At 31.6% G+C, this 24,931-nt stretch overlaps 2 protein-coding genes across 6 annotated transcripts; one reads left to right on the forward strand and one right to left on the reverse strand.

Moving 5' to 3' along the window:
- Positions 1-428: 428 nt before the first annotated feature.
- LOC134681560 (uncharacterized) lies at positions 429-8,362 on the reverse strand. Its single transcript, XM_063541205.1, has 6 exons — positions 8,101-8,362; positions 5,735-5,907; positions 4,966-5,071; positions 3,882-3,977; positions 3,367-3,429; positions 429-710 (listed from the first exon to the last, which is right to left on the reverse strand). The coding sequence occupies exons 2-6, from the start codon at positions 5,833-5,835 to the stop codon at positions 429-431; spliced, it is 648 nt and encodes a 215-aa protein (XP_063397275.1). The 5' UTR covers positions 5,836-5,907; positions 8,101-8,362.
- Positions 8,337-24,273, forward strand: LOC134728216 (rab5 GDP/GTP exchange factor-like). Of its 5 annotated transcripts, none has more exons than XM_063592735.1 (8): positions 8,337-8,458; positions 9,903-10,101; positions 11,860-11,981; positions 13,910-13,936; positions 17,027-17,281; positions 18,047-18,274; positions 19,028-19,284; positions 22,070-24,273. In XM_063592735.1, the coding sequence occupies exons 2-8, from the start codon at positions 9,920-9,922 to the stop codon at positions 22,541-22,543; spliced, it is 1,545 nt and encodes a 514-aa protein (XP_063448805.1). In that variant the 5' UTR covers positions 8,337-8,458; positions 9,903-9,919; the 3' UTR covers positions 22,544-24,273. The 5 variants fall into 5 exon arrangements, with proteins under 5 accessions (XP_063448805.1, XP_063448806.1, XP_063448807.1 ...); XM_063592736.1 differs by having other exon boundaries at positions 11,863-11,981; XM_063592737.1 differs by lacking the exon at positions 13,910-13,936.
- The last annotated feature ends 658 nt before the right edge of the window (positions 24,274-24,931 follow it).

A 24,931-nucleotide genomic window follows, 5' to 3' on the forward strand; every position in this document is an offset into this window, starting at 1 on the left:
GGAAAGGGCAGTGCTATTTGTTTGCATTAGCTACACATATTTAAAGTCAGTTCAGCAAGATAAACCTCGTTAATGTACAAACTGAACTCGTTTTTATTCAGAGTCAAAATATCTTTCAAATATCTAAAAGTGCTATCAAATGGGTGTATCAGATGTTGTTTCGATTGGTCTTTCCTGATTTTAGTAATAGATTTATGAATAATCAGATATGATATGAGCCCGAACATATTTGATCGACTCTAAATTTGAATTACTTCTAAACACACAAATACAATCAGGACGTTTAGTAAATAAGTTTATCATCCAGTCAATCTGATAACACAATGATAGCAAGAGGGTTTTGATATATATTATCTTTTTTTTTCTTTTAAATTAATAAATATATAAATATTGAGTAATTTCAAATTTGATATTCAATGACATTTCTACTACGAGTCTGTTACAATTTCAGTAATATCTTTTTCAGCACCTCCATACGGGCTCTCATTTGCATTGCCCATTATAGCACCTTCTTGGTGAGTATCAACTTCTCCAAAAGGAGGTGTATTTGGTTGAGTATTGGTGCTATGTTGATCACTGTTTTGCAATACAGGTGGATCATTTAAAGGCTTGATATTTTGTTCTGAAATAGCTAAATCAGTGTAATGTTTGATCAGTTCCAGTCTTGCCTTGTTTAATTTGTTGTCGTAGAAAGGCACCCAAAAGAACACCTGCAAAAGAGAGAGAGAAGCATTATTTACGCATCGTTCAGCCAACCTTCAGTGGCGTTTCCAGACATGTTCATAAGGGGAGTCCTCTGACTACCATGAGAGGGCACAGGCACTTGTCTCAGAATTTTTTTTCCTGTATACCTTAATATGTTATATAAAGGTATATAGGGGGAATATGAGACGAGTGCCTGCGTGAGAGGGGGCCCATTCTAGTAATTTACTAGATAATCAACCAAATGTTTTCCACAAAAGGAGGGGACCAGCAGCTCAGTCCCCTCAATCTGCCTCTGACCTTTGAATTTTGAGACACAGAATTCGACCGTAACTAAAATCTTTGAATTAATACAAGCATAATCATTAAAAAGTAGTTTTTATTTTAACCATTACATAGTTAACTTAATACGTCATTGATCGATACAACATAGTTATAAACAGACGACACTGGAGCACCAGATGTTTCAATGGGATATTTCTGCAAACGTAAGTATATACAAAATTACAGATATAATAACGCTTTAATTTGTAAAAAAACTATCAATTTTGAAAGTCCTATTAATAAGATCTGTGACATACAAAATCAGATTCACAAGTGATCTTTGAGAGATTTAAATTTACTCTTACGCCTCGGGATACAGGGGGATAACACATACCGACCGAGGTTGGTTTAAAGGGATGGTTTTGGTACTCGTGTACAATGAATTATGGTGGATGATGAAAACTCAAATAGCAAGACAAGACCCTTTTTTAAACCTTGTTAAAACTTATATAGGGATCCTTTAAAAGTCTATTAAAGTCTCAAGTGGTATTATTCGGTTAAAATAAAAGGTATGAATTTCTTATACTTGTAAAAAAAATACATTTTACATCCTTCAGTTTCTTGTGGAGAGTTATTTTCTTGGCAACCAAACCACATCTTCTCGTTTTTATAAAGGATATATATGTACAGCGAAATAGTTGTGCACTTAGAAATAAGTATGAATGTTGTACGAAAACAAAAGTTAAATAGTTAAAGAATAGCAATTATTGATTTAAGTTGCTGAGTAATAATACATGAAAAAACAAATAAAGTGTCCTGTTGTAATTTATCTCTCTAAATGTTGCAATTTCTGTAGAAAATATATTGTCGTTTTGAGAATTAAGAGACTATAATTGTACTTTTTTGTTTAAATATATGCTATATAAGATTATAATGTGCATATGCTGCAATATTCCAAAATGTATCACGATTGTTAAATTAATTTGATACAATGTGTCTTATCGATTACCCTTACCCTTCCGGAGCACCTGGGATCACTCCTAGTTTTTGGTGGGGTTCGTGTTGTTTTTTCTTTGGTTTTCTATGTTGTGTCATGTATACTATTGTTTGTCTGTTTGTCTTTTTTCATTTTTAGCCATGGCGTTGTATGTTTGCTTTAGATTTAAGAGTTTGACTGTCCCTTTGGTATCTTTCGTCCCTCTTTTACAGTATAATTAATATTTAACTCTCTCACCAAGTATAAATGCTATCATTACTATACAAGGAGTCAAAATGCCAAATATTTCAAGCACTGATCAAATCAAAACATGGGGGTAGTATGTACAGCTACACATCTACCCGTTACGAAAGCGTTAGAGCAAACGTAGTCCGAGATTACTCTGACGTCCAACGGCTGTTTTGCCAGACAAGCTGGGGCTGTTAGAGCAAATGTGGCCCCAGATTGTCTGGCAAAATAGTCGTTGAACGTCAGAGTAATCTCGGACTACGTTTGCTCTAACGCTTTCATAACGGGTAGATTACTCTGACGTCCAACGGCTATTTTGCCAGACAAGCTGGGGCTGTTAGAGCAAACGTGGCCCCAGATTGTCTGGCAAAATAGTCGTTGAACGTCAGAGTAATCTCGGACTAGAGCAAACGATATCAACATTATCGACACATTCTTTCGGCTGCTGTAGGTATAACAATGTCAAAAATTACTCCTGAACTAATTGTGAAATTAAAATTATAGAAAAGTATGGCCACCATCACATTAAAAACATGAAAAATAATGTATTTAAACTTTTGTTTTAGCCATTTAATAAGATACTCTCCGTGTTGAATTTTCATTGCAGTTTGGTATTTTTGTTATTTAACTTCTTCATGCCCTTTTTTATCATATAACTCTCAACTGTTTTAGTTCTTAACCATCATTGTCTTTCACATAATTTGGCTTTACGCGTTTATAATGATGGTAAATTCAGCATGAAAAACGCCTCGCACGCATCACATTGAAAAGTGTTGTTTTCGTTTTATTTTTTACTTAAAACCAAGGATTTGTATAGATCTTACTAAACAAATCCTTGTTAATACCACAAAATTATCTTTTATTTAATATCAGGGATATGGACAAATATACTACAGATATGTTTAAGTATTATAACAGTGTTTTATTAACAAACTTATTCAATGTGAAAATATTGAGAAGCACACTTCGACTTTTTTTTGTAAGACTGCTTTGCTCCCTGCAATTTAACAGCACTTGCAACATTCTGCATTCTAGCGATATTTGACACATGCACCTAAACAATCCCTAACCACGAGTGTATTTCAAAATTTCAACAAAAATGTGCTTGTTGGTACATTTATGCTTTGTAAGCATGTCCATTTATATAGGGTAAACATCAACACAGTCATACTTACGCAATTTAGTATAAAGGCAAATGGTATGAACAACGGAAGGAAACCGCTAGAGAAAGATTTGGCCTGAAAAATAAAAGAATTTCTTGTACCGGTATTCTGTGTATCAATATCTTTAACATTAAAATGCAATATCTGTCCCTCCAATGTGTTAACTGCCTTCTTCTAAATATTCAATTTTTTTTTTAAAGCTCATCATTTGACCATTTTAAAATTCGAATTATCGCAGTTAGAAGTCTTTCATTTATTTGAATCTGAATCGGTGTTTATATGATTGTATGTCAGAAAAGCTATTTGACAATCTGGATGCATTAGTAGGTACATCATTACATTACTTTCGAACAATATTCTTCTAAGAGAAGGTTACACAAATGGCCTAGATTCATGGCTCACTGCTTGGCGGTAGAAGCAAAGAAGAGGTTGTACCAGGATGACAGGCTTAACGAAATAATGCGCATGTTTGTGAACTTTTTAAGTAGTAAGATCTGTTAGATCATTGGGAAAAAATTGAAATATACCTCAATGCTGTCTTCTTTTATTTCAATCTCAACAACATCCAACCATTCCGCTCTGGTAAAACAAAACACACGCAAGAAATGTTTGTCTTTGTTAATCTATAAAGAAGAGAGTATTATAGTTCAATCAGTGTTAAAATTGAAACTTTCTGCATAAAAACTTACATGCATGAAAGGTTCTTAAATGAAATGAGTATCTTTGGTTCAACCAACATAATTACGATAATTACTATAATGTTGAAATTAGAATAGCTGAAAAAAAGATAGCTAAAACGGTCCATTCTTTTATCATGTGTTCAATGGTGTATGTGAAAAAAAAATGAATTTTACTGAAAAACACAATACACATTACAACCCCTCAACCGTCACATATATTTTTCTGTCACAATATTGTGCGAATCTAAAAGTATATAACAAAATGTATATATATATAAATCAGGTTTTTTTCTGTGTCATACACTAACAGGTAGAACAATGGCGTACGGTTTATGAACTTTTCTATCGATTTATCAGAAAATGTTAAGTTTGAACATATGGTTATTATTAAATTCAAGCAATATGGTCGAAACACAAGTATATCACACGTATGAAGTTTTCTTCACGATGTATCTTTTCATCACATGTGGTTTGTGTGCCCCCTTTCCCTCTTTGCTTTCCATCCATATTATGTATTTTTTCATCACATGTGGTTTGTGTGCCCCCTTTCCCTCTTTGCTTTCCATCCATATTATGTATTTTTTCATGACATGTTTTTAAGTGTCCCCCTTTCCCTCTCTGCTTTCCATGCATACAATATGTATTTTCATCACAATAAGTCATGTGCTTTGAGTGCCAGTTTTCCTTTCTGGTTTCCATGCATACAATATGTATTTTCATCACATGTGCTTTGAGTGCCACTTTTCCTTTCTGGTTTCCATGCATACAATATGTTTTTTCATCACATGTGCTTTGAGTGCCCGTTTCCCTCTTTGCTTTTCATGCATATTATATATATTTTCGTCATAGGTGCTTTGGGTGTCCCCTTTCCGTCTTTGCTTTCAATGTATTCTATATATCTTTTTTTATTGCAAGTTTAAAAAATAATTACCTTATGTATATCATAAAATGAGCCGGTGTCATCTGAAGACTTGATCTGTTTAATAGCAGTAACCAATGCAGCTAGTACCTCGTTCGGGGGTTTGTCAGACTGCCATCTTCATAAATAAAATAAAATGCTTTATCAAAATCTCAATCTTCCACTTAGTGTTTTTTCAGAGATCAATATACGTCTGTTGGTAACACAAATGATAACCTTTTATATCAAGTCTCAAACATTTTTATCCCGATATGCAACATTCAAGGACGGACCTAGGACTTTTGATAGGGGTCAGAATTGTGGAGTAAATAAGTATCCCCGAATAGAGGGATAATTTTTTGAAAGATTGTATGCTTAAAAGTGATATATTTCCCAATCAAATGGGTGGCCTCTACCTGCTTTTATACTTAAAAGTGATATATTTTCCAAATAAATGAGTCACGGTTCATCACACTATTAATGAATTAATCATTTGCTGAGAAGAAACAAATTAATGATGAACGTGAGGTCCATTGTCTTGTGATCAAACATCCACCTCATACGCATTTCCCTATACGAATTTTATACTCAGATAAAGCATAGCAGATCTTAAGGGAAATAGTTCATGGGGGAAAAAGTTGTAAAAAAAATTACAATGTAATATAGTCCTTCCGACTCTGAATATCCTCTAGGTATGCTGCACCTTCATGTATATACGGTATAAAGTAATTAATCAATGCAAGGTATGATCTGAACTTTTAGGCAATGTACGTCTTTATCATAACGGTATTACTGAACTCACGTAACAAAATGGCTGTGTACATTTTTTATGCCTGGAATCCACATCGCTGGTCGAAGTAAAGCCTGCAGAGGCGCCTGTAACATACTGGGTAGAGTCACCATTTGTACTGAGTTTGTGTGTGTGTTAAGGTTTACATCTCTAACACAAGTCCTGACCGTTTGATTTATTTACTACTGTAAAAGAAAAGATCTTCACTGATATCGATATAAATTGTACATGTATACATAAAAAACAACATGTTTCATATATTAGTCCAATATAACGATATATCTTCTGATAATAAAGGGGGAGAAGTGTAGTGTATATATATCTTCTGATTATAAAGGGAGAAGTGTAGTGTATATTAATGATAATGTCAATGAAACGAAATAACCAACACAGTAAAATCGAAAACCTAAAAAGGAAAAAAAGACACTATTAGATCTTCAAAATTATTTGATTCTATATCACAAAGATTTCAAGTCTACGAGTAACGAAAGTGTTCCCAAAAAGACTAACATAGATATATGTTATTGACAACATAGAAATCCGCTGAAGATTGATTGATTGGGCCTGACTAACATCCAGTGGCAAATATGCATATCCAGGACAGGATCCACTGACGATGACCCTTATTTGGTTTAACCGTTATGTCGGAGACAGGCACATTTATATGTCATAGGTTAAACTATAGTTTTGATGAATATCAAAGCTTCGAGGTTTTTTTCCTCATTTTGGTTCAACCCACTACTTTCATGCAGTTATAATAGTGGTGAAAAATATGACAGTTGCTTTTAATTCCAAGATTTCAACTTTTCCTAACAAATGATTTAAAAATAGATTAGAAATGATCAGGATATCGTATATTTACATTTCAATATCCTATCTGGCTAATCAATATAGCTATAAACTTTCTTTTTTTTTGGTTGGCTTTATAAAAAAAACCTGCCAACTATTGAGATAATTCTTTACCTTAAACACGTATTTCTCCCGATTAGTCCTAGGTAGAATCAAGCAGTCCGACTATCAGTCTATTTTTTTCAATCAGAACAATGTAAATTTTGAAGCTAACAAACATCAGATTAGATTAAGCTTAACCCACAGGTACGCGACCTTTTGACTGGAAAAATGCGTGAGAAGAACATTGAAGGCCGTACGGTTACCAATAGTTCAAATCAAAAAGATGTGGTATGATTACCAATGAGACAACTCTCTATACCAAAATAACTCAGAAATTTACAACTATAGGTCACCGTACAGCCTGCAACAATGAGCAAAGCCCATACCGCATAGTCAGCTATAAAAGTCCCCGAAATGACAATGTAAAACAATTCAAACGAGAAAAATAACGGCATAATTTATGTAAGCCTATATAAATCCTTTCCCATATTACAACATGGATAGAATAATAATTGACTTGTTCATATAACAATTATTCATGGAAAGTTGTCTCATTGACAATCATACCACATCTACTTACTTTTATGTAAATATTAGAATTAAATATATATACAAAAATGCATGTACTTCTGAAAGATTTTATCTAGGATCGATTCAATATTCTGACATTACAGTAGAGGAGAAATAAAATAAGGTTCATACTCGTATGTCTCTAAATTGGTTCTTACTACAGAAGTTTATATGTTTTCGTTTATAGTCTCGTTTACGCTGCAACATATCTTGATTTCATCATCATGATCATGTTCATGCACAATTATAAATTAGATTATTATCTATAACATGTTCTAGTCCATCTGTTACCATAGGCTAATTAAAGTTGCACAATGACAATGACTTGTGAATAATAATATAAAATAGTCCATGAAATATCTGTCTTAATATGTTTTTCTTAAACTTTATCTGATATTGTGCTAATATGTGTCTACTTGCACAAAGATAGATAGATGCAACTTTAACTTTACAATAATTTGTGATTACAAAAAAGTACAAAATGGTATAAATCTAAAATAAACAGTATACCTTATCTTTCCAAATTTTTAGGCAAGCTTCGATCTTTATTATTAATTTAACATTTAGTTAAACACCTAAATAGGGGGAATTACATAAAAATGGTTATGCAAGAGCGATGTAATTCGTATCTAAACAAGATGTGTGACAGATAAAATAATCAAACCATGGTTTCATTATGAAGAATAGACTGATACAAACACACACAATATTAAAAACAATGAAAAATACAAATCTATAGCCACAAAGTCATTCATGACATTGGGAAGGGGACGCAGTCGACGGGTAATGAGATAAAACTGAACTCCGATTATACATATGCAATATTCCAAATTTAATCGTTGTCAGATCTGTGCCAAATTCCATGTGTTATTATTCATTATCGGTACATATTAACGAATTAAATAAGCATTACTTACGTTTTTGTTTTCCTCAACTTTCAGTTTCACTTTGAATCTGCCACGCCCCCTTTGTTGAGAGAAGATAAATACAGGTTACTGAATTACTAAAGTAAATAATCAATACTACAATTAAATTTGATCTGAAACTAGAAATGTGTCGTGTTTATCTAAGCACATTGTTTTTATGTATTTTCTCCTAAAAAATTTCAACGATAAGTTTGAATGGGTCATAATATATTATTATTTTAACTGTTTGCGCGTAACAGTTAGCTCCCCTCCCGACCTTCACCTCATGAGACGTTCGATACAAAAAATGATCTTGTGACAATAATTGAGTTATGTGTCATTTATAGATATTTTAAAGCTTGATCAACAGGTAAAACATAAGTTAATCTTTCAAATGATAATTTTATCAGATAATTTAACGTTACATTAACTCAAAGTTGATGGATTTCTTACATAATAAGCTCTTTATATTCTCTTCGTCTGGCTGGGAATGAAAAAAACCCAAACAAACAACATTTCCTTTTAGTACTTGACATTGCACTGTGCATACTACATGTATAAATATTATAGCTACGTGCATCAAACATTAAGTATAATAGTAATTCATGTCAGACAGTTCTATGCACTTTTGTCCATTTTATGATTTGTCTCTCGACTTTTTTTTTCAAGCAAGCTTTCACTATCATCCATATGCATAATTATCTAACAACTAGCATGTATGTTTATCTACAACAAGGACATATAACTAACATAACTCTAATATGCTTCCTTGTCTACACCAAGGATTTTTAAAGTCATGTCTAGTTCATGCATTGACGGATTTGACACTGGATTACTTACAGATCTGATACAATCTGACATCTTACGCCTGTTCATGGTAATCTGTTATGGTCGTAGATTTCCTCAACATAGTCATAGTCATGTGAAGTAGTGCTTGTGCATCTGTATCAATTTTGACATGCACCAAATTTGACAATGGATCTAACAACCTAATTATATCGCGGGACCTCATACAAATTTGAATTCAGTTCCTTACCTGGAGGAAGAAAAAGAAGTATATCCTTACTATAAACCCATATTAGAATTTACTGATCCCTTTTATTCCTTTAAAATTAGAAAAACTGTATTGATTCGTTCTTATAAGAAGGCCTGATTTCTACATTTTTTTCAGAGAACTGCATGTAACATGTACATATGATGTATGTGCAAGTATGGTTAGGGATACAATATGGTTGTAATAAATTTTTCTTAAAATGGCGAAAAAATTTGGTTGCTTATACAGGAAATCACTGAAGCGTGACTGGAGCGGCCCCCTCTTAGGTCAGTCAGTGGGCCCCCACTTATGAAAATTCCTGGATCCGCCACTGGCTCTTGCTACATTGCATTACCAATAGCTAGGGATCAGCCAGGGTTCAGTATAAATAGTCTCTACTTTAACTTATAGGGCCAAAAGGAGTCTCTCTTTTTGCTAGAGATATACATACATTGTAACATCATCAAACATGAATATCAACAACTAACATGACTAGCAATGACTGATGCTTGCAATTAATTAGTTGGAATAGGATATTGATCATATTGATATGGTACAAAATGACAGAATAGTGGTCAAGCTACAAAATACTTGATTACAGACATAGAGGCCACTTAAGGCAGAGATGAAAATTGCAACAGGATAGTTTTCACATTTGAAATAAATGTTTTCACATTTTGTCACTTGTGCAACAATCACATGTACAGTCACTTAATAAGCATGATAAATGCACAGAATAATTTCTGAATAAATTTACAGTATCTCCTTGATTTAATTCCAGTATAGTTACAGCACAGAATGAGTGCTACCGTTGCAAAGAAAGGTTTCCATCTAAATAAAGATGACCTGTTGTGTGACAACGGATGTGGTTTCTATGGGAACCCAAACTGGAATGGATTTTGTTCTAAATGTTACAAAGAGGTTTACCTGAAAGCAAAGCAGGCTCAGCTGGACCATGATGAACAACAGCAATCCAAGAGGTATTTAAACACTTTTATGGTATAAAATATTGGGTATTTATATTATGTCTTGTTGGTCTTCTTACATTTATTATTATTTTAAGTCAATATTTAGACTTAGAGGGCTTGTTAATTTGGTTTAAAACATCTGTGTTGAAGGCCGTACATTGACCTATAATGGTTTACTTTTTCAAAATTGTTATTTGGATGGAGAGTTGTCTCATTGGCACTCACACCACATCTTCTTATATCTATTGTTAATTTGGTTTAAAACCATAACATTTTCTAGTATCTGTCCAAAGTTAGGGGCCTCATTGTTGGTTTTTCTCTGTCACATTTTGATAGTTATCTTGGTTATAGCTTTCAGAGATTTTGGTTTTGATGGAAGATCTTTGGTTGTTTCTGTTGAATTGATTTACATCATTTATAGACTTACTATAACATTTTTATGCCCCACCTACGATAGAAGAGGGGCATTATGTTTTCTAGTCTGCCTCCATTCGTTCCTCTGTGCGTCTGTTCGTCCCGCTTCAGGTTAAAGTTTTTGGTCAAGGTAGTTTTTGATGGAGTTGAAGTCCAATCAACTTGAAACTTAGTACACATGTTCCCTATGATATGTTTTTTCTAATATTAATGCCAAAAATTGCCAAATTAAAGTATTAACCCCAATTTCAGGGTTCCCTGAACATAGAAAATGATAGTGAGAGTAGGGCATCCGTGTACCATGGACACAATCTTGTACATGTATTATCATGATTATTAGGAGCTTGACATGTGTTTGACACATATTTTATATTTGTGGTATATATCTGTTACAGTGAATTTGTATAATCAGTGATTATGTAGAATCCCTGAAAATTTAAGGGATTATGTAGAATCACTGACCAGTTTAGGGATTATATATATACCTAAAATTTTCAGGGATTATGTATAATCACTAGAAATAACATCAGGGATTATACATAATAACTGAAATGAAGAAATAGTTTTATTTATAAAGAAAATGAATACAAGTCAAATAATGTATGCTATAAAATCATAGTAAAACAGCATTACACTGTACATGTATAAACATAAATTGTAAAATGTTAAGCACAAAATATCAAAATTATAACTTTATTTATTTTTTAAATGTTAGGCACAATATATTAAAATAATATGCTTTACATCTGTTTTTACCACAATATCCATATTTTAGAAAACATTTACCTTCACATATCGAATCAGATCATTTTATAACCAGCTTAAGAGAAATAAAGTGTTCAGTTGGTACCCCCCAAAAAAGAGAATTAGCAACCTCGAACTGCTTCTTGCAAGACCCCATGTTTTTTTGGCCAGGCAATATCCTTTTTTTTGGTGAACCATTACAATTATGTTTTTTTGGGATTCCCTTTTCTTTTTAACCGTGTGGAATTGCTATGAGAATATTACACCAAATTCCAGCTTCCTCTACAATTTTGTTCTAATCTTGCTAATTGTCAATCCATAGTTTTTCTATACATTTAGATGCATAAGTTCTCTCTGTTTAAATTTCTTGTTCATTTGAGAAAATAAAACCAAAAAAACCAAAATACAGATGTTCCATTATCTTCTTCACCATTTGTTTTACATGTTGTGAATTTCTAATTTTTTGTTGTTGTTATTTTGGATATTTATATGTTTATGATAGATAAAACCAAGTCAAGCCATATTCAAATTTCTTAGTAAGTAAAACATGGATGTTAACAGTTTAACACCTGAACTCCTTTATAGGTATTAAGTTTTTTTCCAATTTTTCAGCAGCAAACCATCATTAGAAGAGGTTCCACCATCATTTTCGAAGTTTGCAGAGAAGAAAACCCAACAAACAAACAAACGGTCACACACAGTTAAGTCCATATTTAGGAAAGGACCATCAAAAGGTTAGTCAAATATAAAAAGTTTATTGAAAGTTGTAAAGGGTAAATCTTAGTTCAAGTTATGATCAAATTATATGTTTTTGTTTATTTAAAAAAAAAACTTTTATTTGTCACATTTCAAATACTTTTGTAGCATCTAGAGATGAAATTCTATCAATTTCAAAGACATACAATAGATACATGTATAGGAAGATGATTGCCAATGAGACCACTCTCCATCCAAGTCATAATTTATAAAAGTAAACCATCAGTGGTCAAGGTTACATAGTCTTTAACTCTGAGGCTTGGCTCATACCGAACAGCAAGCTATGAAGAACCCCAAAAAAATTACTAGTGTAAAACCATACAATTGGGAAAACCAACAGTCTAATCTATATATAAAAAATGAAAAACTAGAAACACTTATGAACCACATCAACAACTAGTGTTGATCTACTGTTTCACAGACTGCTGTTTCTGCTGAATAATAACATACAACTAGTCTATTTGAGGAATTTAAAATTTTTAAACCGTTTCTAAATCTTTGAATGCTGATTTTTCAAAATGCAATTTATTGTCAAATTTATTGCTATCTTTAATGTTATAAAGGATTCATTAAAACAGAAATGTCTAAAACGTTTATGTTAACCTGTTAAGGTATTTTCAATGTCAAAATTTTTCGCTTACCGTATAGTGGGTTATTTTCGCGGGTGTAAAATTTCATGATTTTCATTGAATAAGGTATACAAAATATTTTGGTGGTTATTATTTTCGCGGATTCAAAACTTTTATCAATACCTTTGCATGTGCTGTTTTAAATTGGCAGAATTTATTTTGGTAATTTTGTTCTATTCTCAAAAATAAGCATACATTTGACAGTCTTGATATAACCCATTGTTTTAAAAGTGGTGTTAGATACAATCAATTAATCTTTAAGATCTGTTGAATTTCATTTTGAAAGCCAGACTATATCTATTTATCAATGTACTATGTCGATTGATATAAATTGTACTTAAACAATGTTAAAATAGTTGTTGCCAAACCTCTTAGGCTGTGTTAGGGAAGTGGGTTATGGTTTTTCTGCAGTTAGACACAGAATATTCTTTCGCACCTAGCACAAACATTTTTATTTAGTTTTTCAAAGCTATATCAATCAAATAATTTTGTTCAAAATGTAACACTATTAAGGAATGACTGTAATATTTATTCTGTCTATCAAGAAATAACATAAAAAATTTTGTGCACACTAAATAACGCGCATAGCGGGTTATTTAACAGTGTGCAGCCTGTATAGCCAGTCAAGGTCGTTAAAAACTTCCATTTGTTGTAACAGTGTGCACCACATTTTTTATTTTATTTGGAATAGACAGAAACAATATTACAGTCATTTCTTATCATTGTCTTATAATTAATTCTAAATTTCATTTTAAAACGTAAAATCTACACACTATCTATTTGAAATATTACAATCTACCGTTGCAAACTTTCCACAGGTGCTATCCAGCACTTTGATTTACTGACCCCCCTACCCCCCTCTTAACTTAATTTGGAAAAAATTTATTGACCCATATGGATATATGTAAAAATCGATGTAGGATAAACAAAACTTGCAGTAAGTTTAACCCCCCACCCCCAAACTATTTGAATTAAGTTTTTATCCTTCATTGATCTTTTGATGTCGTCCCTAAGTGAGAACAAAACTTATGCACAGGTTACTAAACCAGGTGTATAGATGTGAACAATTTTAATGTGAAACCAGTGTACATTACATTAAACTAATTGTTACGTAAACATGTTCATTGTACATGGCATTTGGTGTGAACACGGCCTTCGATGATCTTAGACTGAGTATTCAGGATGATGTGTTTTAGGGGACAGAGACATAAGTAATGTGTCAAGATGATTCACTTACATTCAGTCCTTACTTATTTTCAAAATTCCATTAATTTTAGAATTAAGATTTAGATGGCCAAAAAAAGGTAATGGTATACACAGTAACACACATGGTACATGTATTAGTGCATGAAAAAATCCTCAATATTTTTTTCTATTTATCCACACAGTATATATAGTGTATAATTTTTTTTGTAAAAATTAAAAATTGATCCTGTCATATTTATTGAATGCATGTAATTAATATTACACATACTGAATTACCGTACTAACAAATTTTGTGTATGATTTTATATGGGTATTAAACTATTTATCATATTTAACTCCTACTAGTTTGGACACAGCCATTTGTGTCCCTGTTTTATCTTATTAGGATGAAGATATCTCAAAAATCATTTTGGGAGCCAACTTTTATACTCAAAGTGGTGAAAAAATTCTTACAATTATGTTTTTCCTTAAAAAAAATAATTTTACTTTATTCATGTTAATAATTATTTTCAATTTTTGTCAATTTGGAATTTGGTTAATTGAATTGCCACCTTTTTCATGTTTTTTTGTATCACACTTTTGTCTTTATTAATATTATTAATAAAATCATATAATATATTTAATATAATAATAGTATCAGTACCGATATATATTACTTGTTTATTCTCCTACAATGTTCACAACATATTTCATATTGAAATAAAAGGAAATATAAAAAAGAAGATGTGGTATGATTGCCAATGAGACAACTATCCACAAAAGACCAAAATGACACAAACATTAACAATTATAGGTCACCGTACAGCCATAAACAATGAGCAAAGCCCATACCGCATATAGTCAGCTATAAAAGGCCCCAATAAGACAATGTAAAACAATTCAAACGAGAAAACTAACGGCCTTATTTATGTAAGAAAATGAACGAAAAACAAATATGTAACACATAAACAAACGACAACCACTGAATTACAGGCTCCTGACTTGGGACAGTCACATACTTAAAAAATGTGGCTGGGTTAAACATGTTAGCGGGATCCCAACCCTCCCCCTAACCTGGGACAATGGTATAACAGTACAACATAAGAACGAACTATAAAAATCAGTTGGAAAAGGCTTTACTCATCAGATAGACAAAAAATACAAGTGGACGTGGCCGGGTACTTATACATCCTGACACAATAAGACACAGTGAATCACGTGAACAGATCTGAGAGTATTCACAGTTATCTGACAGCTAGTTCAAAGCCATTAACAACTAATAAAAAAATCATGCCTCTAAGACTAAGCAATCAAAAGGTTGTATCCTATTAGATAAATGGTATTATTACCAAGCATTGTTTTCAACAGCGCATCTTTGAAAAAACCCTTTTCTTGTTCTGGAGACTAGAAGCTAGTATTTAATTTATTTTAATATTTACACTTTCATATCCATGATTTTCTCCAGGACATCGGACTTAGAGAATTGTGTATACTACTAACCCCCCTCTTTTGTCATGTTTATCAAGTTTTGATTATATGGTACAGTTATATCTCTTCCTCTGATTTTTACACCCAATTTGAAAATTTATTTCACTCTTATATTAGCAAAATTACATTAAGCAATTGTTGATATAAAAAAGTCAAAATATGTATGTCTCTTATAATGTCAAATTATAATCAATAAATTGCTGGTAACAGCTGTCATGTGACTGTAATCCTAATTTACAGTACACTCAATTCCATGTGATTATTACAAGTTTTTATGCGTTGTTCAAAAGTCCAAGTACAGATTTTACATAATCCTTATAAGATTACACTGTATATTTATGAATGGTGGCAACTCTCGAACAGTTTTTATTTACATGAATAATTTGTAATTGATATTCTTGGAGGAAGATAAAGACCATATTTTTTATCAAGGCAGTGAAGGGTAAAGTTATTTTATGTCAGATTTTCTTTTGTAACTATTCCAATTTCTTTAAATTATTTAAATAAAAAATAAATATGTGAACAATTTAAAAAAAAATGATAACTGAGAAATTAAAAGTGATTTGATATCTTTTGATAACAAGTAGTGAAAACTTAATAAAGTGTAAAATTAAAAACTATCAAAAAAGATAATGATATAAGATTTTCAAATGTATTGGAAAACACCTGACATTTAACATGTATTGAAAAAATAGAACATGTAGGTAAAATAATATAATATTAACTATATTTGTGAATAAAATGACACTTACAATATCACAACTTTAAAAATTATATATATGATTTCAAAATTAGTTGGTCTAAGTATTATGCAAGAAACAAACTGTCCAGACAGTACCATACCTAAATTTAACAATTACAATAAATTAAATGTATGATCAGATTTAATTATGTCATGTTGCCCAAGAACACCTATTTAATCCCTTATTGGAAGGTTATATGCAGTTCACCTGTCACTAATTTACATGTATGAGTCACCCTAAGGGATACTTGTTAATATATTACTGTTTTTCTTCCTTTTTAATAATTGTGTTTTTTTTGTTTAATCCTTAGTGTATATTTTGTAAAAAAAAAGTAAAATATTTCAAAGTGATTTTTAATCAATTTTTGTCAAAAATGAAACCATATATAATTAATTACTGGTCAAGAACTGTTATTTTTATTGACCCTCAGGTGAACTCTGATTTAGAATGTCAGCTGTTTGAAATTATTGCATCATCACACCTCTTTGTATGTCTCTGGTAGATCAATACGTCAAGACTCCCAATAAAATCTCTGTAACACAAAAAAAACCACCTGTTCATTTATACATGCAAACGGATCTTTCAGAAATATCCTTGGAACATTTTACACATGTTTATTTATGCATTTGATGGAAATTGGGAAATGCAAAAAAGTATAAAATTTGAAATGGATGAATATGTTGTTATCAATATTCAAGTAACTAATGTGTATACATGTACCTCAGAATATATTTATTCATTTCAGGGTAAGTTTAAAAATTTAGTTATCAATACAAAATTATTCTATCTACAACATTTGTACAAAGCCTTCAATTAAAACATTCATAGAACTATGCAGATGTTTTAAAGTCACAACTGGTGATTTATAAAAATTTTCAGATTAAGTTTTAGTCTCATAACTAGAGATTTCTTAAAGAAATTTTTATAATGACAATGTATGTATTCATCTTTTTATTTAAACTGTTTTTTCCATTAAAGAAACACAAGAGAAGGCTTCAAAACCAGTGCCTAGTCGGCCACTTAACACAGATACTCAACAAGTTGGCGCAGAATTTGCCAAGTTTTTACAAACTCTACGTAAGAACACAGCAGTAGATGTGTCTAAACATATAAAAGCCATCGTGGACAAGATGGGAACAATAACAGAAGCTCCAGTTGAGGAAATGTCAGAAGTTGTACAGGACTTCTACCAAACACTGCTGGACAGAATGGCTAATAATGCATTGTATAAAGGTAGGGATATTTGTTGAGAAAGAATTGGAATACATGTTAATAATGCATTTTATAAAGGAAGGGATATTTGTGGAATAGAATTTAGATATATATGAAGATGTGGTATGATTGCCAATGAGACAACTCTCCATCCCAGTCACAATTTGTAAAAAAGTGAAGCATTCAACACGGAGCCTTGGTTCACACCGAACAGTAAGCTATAAAAGGCCCCAAAATGACTAGTGCATGTATATAGTGATAAACTAAGAAAAGTAGAAGCATTGAAAATGTATTTATATTATAATTATAAGTTCCCATTGGAACTTTGAAGGAACTAAAATTTCATTTTTTTTCTGAAAATACTTTTTATTTTTTTTACTACAAAAATAATGCATTTAAGGTTGAGAAGTATATGTGCAGTCTATAACCATACTTTTGCCAAGCTGATCACTATCTAGCAATCTTTGCAGCCCTTTATTTTATCTGTTTTCTAATTGTCATATTGTTTTGATACAAATTACAATCCAATTTTGGACCTGATCATGATGTTTTTTATTTGCATATGCAATGAAGAAATATGTTCACTAAACTTTGTTGATTCACATTTTTTTTATAGCATTCATAAATAATTTTGTTCTCTTTGTAGGGTACAGCCAGGGTTTATTGTTTGAGTCTGTGTTCCTTAAAGAGAGTTAATAATTCTGTTCTAATTGTAGGGTATAGTCAGGAAATATTGGACAAGGCCATGTTTTATATGAAGAATTAATAATTCTGTTGTAATTGTAGGGTACAGCCAGGAGATATTGGACAAGGCCATGTTTTATATAGAGAGTTATATGACAGTTAAATTATATGCAACACTGTTCTGTCCATCACATACAGAAGACGAACAGAAAGATTTACACGTACAGAATCACATACGTAGTCTACATTGGGTAACGCCCACTCAAATAGACACGCCCATTAATGAACATGATCAAAATGTTAGGAAGCTGGTGGATAAAGCAATTACAGGTAATTAAACAAAATAAAATTGAGAATAGAAATGGGGAATGTGTCAAAGGAACAACCTTGTTCCATAATAAAAGAGCTGAAAACAACCCTACAAGGCTACCAAGAGGTCTTCAACACAGCAAGAAAATTCTGCACCCAAAATGGAAGTCACACTAAACTCCAAAACATATAAATGAACTTAAAGTACAATACATACAAGATTAACAAAAAAATATTGATTTAATAAGAAAAAAGAAACAAGTATGTATGTGAAGTAAATATCTCACATGTACCTTTAAATAGTTATGTTTGCAATATTTGCTGCTGGACATTAAAGGTACAATCATTAATCAGTTTTGTGAATTGGGATAATTGTTGGAATCAAAATGCCACTATTTTAATGGTAAAAATTTGATAAAAGATGAAAATAAACAACAATACACAAATCACAAGAACTCATGAGCAACACAAAACTTATCAAAATCTGGGGGTGATTTCAGGTGACCAGGAATGGTAAGCAAATCCTGTTTCCTTCTTACTGGTCATAAAAGTGACATAAAGTGTAAAAGTTGTAACCAGCTCTTAGTAAATTAGTTATATAACACGTTAGAAAAGATACATTGTACTAGCAAGGGTTGATTGGCTGATAATATGCCCACCAACCAATCACAGATGTAGCTTTAAACAGACCCTGTATTTTATTTGTCTGACATTTTATACACATGTGCAGTTTAAAACATATTATCTTATATGACTATCATTATACTTTTACAGAGATAATAGACATGAATTCAAAGAAATCTCCACCAGATAAACTGGACTGTGTAACCAGATGTTGTAAAAATATATTTGACATTCTAAAAGTATCTTTAGAGGGACCAGCTAATGCTGACGATTTCCTGCCGGCATTGATTTATATAGTGCTTAAAGCCAATCCACCACAATTACAGTCTAATATACAGTATATAACTAGGTTTGCTAATCCTAGTCGACTAATGAGTGGAGAAGCAGGATATTATTTTACTAATCTGGTGAGTCTTGTGATATATTTTCAAAGCTGTATTGCGACTACCTTGTACCCTATAGCTGATTATTTTCGCGGGGTGTAATTTTTACCATTTTTAACCGGATTTTTGTGACAAAAATGTCGGTTATTAAATTGGGGATGCTCGGCGGGCGGGCGGCAATCAAATGTTGTCTGTGCATTAACTCAAGAACCATTCAACCAAAGCTTTTAAAATTTTAATATACTGTTACTGACAACTAAATGAAGGTCAAGTTCAATAATGGCCATTTTGACTTTTACCGTTCAGGAGTTATTGAAAGATTGAAAAATGGTGTTTCCAGTCGTGTCCGTGCATTTACGCATGAACTGTTCTAACTAAGCTTCCCAAATTTTACTATGTTGTTACTGGTGACAAAATGGAGGTCAAGTTCAATAATGACGATTTTTACTTTTACCGTTCAGGAGTTATGGTTCTTGAAAGATTGAAAAATGGTGTTTCCAGTCGTGTCCATGCATTTTCTCATGAACCATTCAACCAAAGCTTTTCAAATTTTAATATGTTGTTACTGATGACAAAATAGAGGTCAAGTTCAATAATGACGATTTTGACTTTTACCGTTCAGGAGTTATGGTTCTTGAAAGATCGTAAAATGGTGTTTCTATTCACGTTGTTGCATTTACTCACAAACCATTCAATCTAAGCTTTTCAAATTTTAATATGTTGATACTGATGACAAAATAGAGGTCAAATTTGATATTGACAATTTTAACTTTCACCAATCATCAGTAATGGTTCTTGTGATATTGCCAGGACACAAATAAATGCTAATTAATCCGGTTTGCTGTCGTTGTGACAGCCTCTTGTTGAAGATAGAACAAAATCACCAATTTAAAAGTGTACACTCAAAGGTATTGATATAACTTATAAATCCGCCAAAATATTTCTAAAACCTTATTCAATGAAAATCTGGAAATTATATGCCTTTGAAAATAACTTGCTATACAGAATGTTCTTCCTTCCAGTATACTTTTTCTGAAATTTTCTTTGGATTTAAAGTCAGAACAGAGTGTCTCCATAATTGGTCAGCAATTCCACAGTAATGAGTTTAGTTTGTTGGAAAATTTAGACTCAAATATTAGTCTAGATTTTTTTATAAAAAAAAATTTTGTACTTGTAATTTGTTTTTTTTTGTCCAATGGTCAAATTGGTTTAATTTTAGAATGTTTAGTGCTCTGGTAAAATCATCAAAATTAAAAATATTCCCAATTTGCAGTCTCATGTTTTTCAGGTAAATCAGTATACAATTATTCAAATAGGTTAAATGTTTTCTTATAGGCAAACATTTCAAACAGTGAAAAGGAAGGCAATGACTCAGACAAATAACAAGAATTTGGTCTTTGTTTCATTTCAATTGGACATAACAATTCTTTTTTTAAACTTATTAAAAAATAAACAGTTATTGACTTTGTTTGATATCAACAGCTGTTTTATTTGATCCAGTGACTGAACTGTTGTCCTTATACTTTTTCTGAAATTTTCTTTGGATTTAAAGTCAGAACAGAGTGTCTCCATAATTGGTCAGCAATTCCACAGTGATGAGTTTAGTTTGTGGGAAAATTGAGGCTTAAATACTAGTCTTTAGTTGTTTTTTTTTTAAATTTTTTTTGTACTTGTAATTTGTATTTTTTTCAATGGTCAAATTGGTTTAATTTTAGAATGTTTAGTGGTCGGGTAAATTTTCAATTGAGAAAACAGATGCTTGATCATTTCACATCAAAATTAAAAATATTCTCAATTTGCAGTCTCATGTTATTCAGGTAAATCTGTATACAATGATTCAAAAAGGTTAAATGTTTTCTTATAGGCAAAAATTTCAAACAGTGAAAAGGAAGGCAATGACTCAGACAAATAACAAGAATTTGGTCTTTGTGTCATTTTAATTGAACATAACAATTCTTTTTTTTAAACTTATTCAAGAATAAACACTTATTGACTTTGTTTGATATCAACAGCTGTTTTATTTGAACCAGTGACTGAACTGTTGTCCTTAGCCATGTTAGCTGACAAATCAGTCTGATATCAGACCTTGAACATCTTTTATTGACCTCTGAGCTGTCATCTTTACGGGCTGTATGATTCACAGATGATTTGTTGTACCAGGCAGTTTTATTTTAAAATTCAGAAGTTAAAAATAGAACAACAAATTGCTTTTGCTGAATGAAATATGACTCATATTGACACATGGTGTAATAACCTTTTTTTTAAAAAGAAATATCACAAATAACTTAGTCATGACTGAACAATGAAAAACAGTATTTTGATGAGACTGTCATGAGCTTATGCAGATGATCACTGATAATCAATGATCTGTTACCCTTACTGGAAAAACTGTTTAAATAATCAAAATACATTTTGAGATTGCAAAGAAAAGAACAATTATAAATACAAAGGTTTTAATATCTCTCCTTGCTTTCATAGTAGTGAAAAAAAATGATAAGAAAGGCTCACAAATAGAAGAGATTTCTATGAACCTGTCCTGGGTAATGTGTGATTGAGTAAAACAACTACAGTGTAACCTGCTTAATCTGACATCCAGTATTCCAACATCCTGCTTTTAGGGACACATTTTTCTGGTCCCAAAATATGCCTATCCATGCAGAATAAACTTGAGTATTCCTACACCCTACTTAATCCAACATTTTTTTCTGGTTCCCAAGTGTGTCAGATAACACAGGTTACACTGTAGTAATTGAATTGTAAAGAAATATATTTAAATGAAATCATAAGAAAAACATTTTTTCTTTTTCAGTGTTGTGTCGTATCCTTTATTGAGAACATTAATGCAGAGTCCCTTAATCTTACCCAGGACCAGTATGACAGATATATGTCTGGAGAGGCTGTCCCTCCTCAGCGTGGTAACGAGTACATGTGTGAAGGACTACGTTTAATGTACGATAACTTAAAAACATTATCGGAACTAAAACAGAGACAGGAAAAAGTAATGGCGGACACTTTACAACTTCAAGAAGACATGAAAGACTTTAAGGATAGTTTTAAGCAAGAAATCCAAGACGTGCTTGAACGAACACCATTAACAATTAAGCCAAGTAAAATGAAAGTGAACTTAGACGATGATAGTGGATCATTAAGTGATTTGCCTACTCCATTAATGCCAATGACAGCACTTATGTCTGGTGATGTGTTTGGTCAGGACCAAAGTGATATAAACAATACTCCTTCTATTGACAATCATGAACAAATGCTGTCTCCTTCTAATGGATAAATATTGTGTATGAAGTATGAATAATGAGACAAATTGCAATACATGTATTTTATTTCGTTGTAAATAGCTGTTTCTTGTGCAAAACAGTTGAAATATATCTTCAGATGGCTACAAGTGTATTTTGTAGCCATGTTGTTGTAAGTCAGTGGAAATCGAGTTAAAGCTTTGTTTACAAATAATCAACTTTAGTGATTAAAACATTTCAATACATGTAATGGTATTTCACAGTTGAAATCACTTCAAACAATGTTAATACTTACTTCTATTTTCTTGGAAATATGTGAGCATATATGTATGAATGATAGTATGAAATTACACATGTAAGACTAAATTCCTGTGATGAAATACACCAACACACCACACCATATGTTATTTATAAAAGTAAACACCAACAAGACCAAGGTGGTCAGTATTTTTATTTTGAAAATATTTAGCAAGATGAGGCTTGAATAATCAAGGAATATTCTTTCAATATTCAAAAGGCACTAAGTCTTTATCATGTTTTTCATTCTCGTTTTCTTTTTCTCTTCATCTATAATTTTAAACACATGACTTTGCCCTGGCAATTGGGCAACGAAGTGCAGCAACTTTTCATGGCCTTTTGAAATGAAAACATCAAATTAGATACATGTACTTGCCTCTGATATGAAATATTTGTCTTTCTATTAACAGAGAACAATTTATTCATGTACTCATGTTAATAAGGTTTACTCTCAAATTAACATGATTAAGGAAGACATATGACTGACTGACTGTAGTGGTATAAGCAAATCATTATGTTACTTTCAACATTAATTTAGGAAATTTGTCTTGAAGCTATGTCACCTCATGATTAAGATATTTGATTTTCTATTTGACATGAATAATTTTTTATCTTTTAGTAGGCATATGGGATTTTGATATTTGGGACATGGGTGAAACATATCACCTCAATACAATATGTTGAGTATCATTTTATCTTGACCTTTAAACTCTTCGTATGATAATTATTTTTGCCTTTGACAAAAAGAAAAAAATGGAAATTTGTTCAGACAGCTACAGTATTTAAAAACCCCTAGTCATGCTTCTTGATATTTTTTTCAAGTATAAATGGGATATGCTTTTGCCATTTTCAGCATAAGGACAGTCAGATTTAGTTTGAAACTGTCACCATTTCTTTGTCTGCACTGCTGCAAATAATCAGCTCATCATAATATTCAACGTAAAGGAAATTGAGATTTTCTATGCTAGTTCAAATGTTCTTGAACATTTGTTGAGGGCTATTGTCATGGTCTTCCATTGGGGAAAAGGGATTAAGGTTATGTTTAGCACAACCAAATCATGTTGTAAATTCGTTGGTATAACATAACTTACATCATGTTCTTTTATTAAATTTAGAGCTATTTTCATAGGTGTAATTTAGAGAAATAATAACCCATGTTCACAGGCAATAGAAGAAGACTATTTGCAAGAAACATAACTTTAGAATTGTAATCTACTGTTTATATTTTGATGTTTCAGTTTTCAACATCAGCAAAAGAAAAAAAGCAAATTGTTCATCAATTTAATGTGTATGTGTTTATCAGTCGACTTTTATCAGAGATTACTTCTACAAGCAGGAATAATATAACTATTTCTCATATGGCAAGTTTTTCAGTGTAAACAAAATATGATCATATATCCCATACACTATTGTTTTGTGTCCTCATTAGTTTTTGTGCATTTTAATAAAATTTATATAAAAGCAAAAACTATCTTATAAGTTGATTATACATGTTATATTCTAATTTTGAAAAATGACTACAAAGAAGCTGAACAAGGTACCATTATGCAACATATAACCCTAGAAGATAACAATATACAGTAAAATTGAAAATTGAAATGGAGAATGCGTCAAAGAGACAACAAACCGACCAAGGAGCAGAAAACATCATTAGTCTTCGATACATTGAAAAAATCCCTCACCCAGAAGGAGGGGGTCGAGCTTCAACTGGCTCCTTAACTACATTGTTCAACCTCATTAGTTAAAGTCTACAAAAGTTTGAAATATTATTTTGCAACTACCAATCACAGATTATCATTATAATAAAGTAGAGTAAATTGATTCATTAGTTTATACAGGTGTTCTGGTTATTTTAAACCAGTTTAATACCCTGTCATTCATATTTATAAAATGAAATCAAGGATCATTATTTTCGTAAGAAATTAATAACAATATAAAGAAAAAAGGGTTTAAACAGAAGGTATAGCTTTCATGGCTATAAAGGTAAAATAACAAAAATACTAAACTCTGAAACTCAAAACCAAAAGTCGGTAATCAAATGACAAAATCATAAGGTCAAACACACCAAACGAATAGTTAACAACTGTCATACTCCTTACTCGGTACAGGCATTTTCTTATGTAGAA

Source organism: Mytilus trossulus, chromosome 8 (genome assembly GCF_036588685.1).
Source record: "Mytilus trossulus isolate FHL-02 chromosome 8, PNRI_Mtr1.1.1.hap1, whole genome shotgun sequence".
NCBI classification, from domain to species: Eukaryota; Metazoa; Mollusca; class Bivalvia; order Mytilida; family Mytilidae; genus Mytilus; species Mytilus trossulus.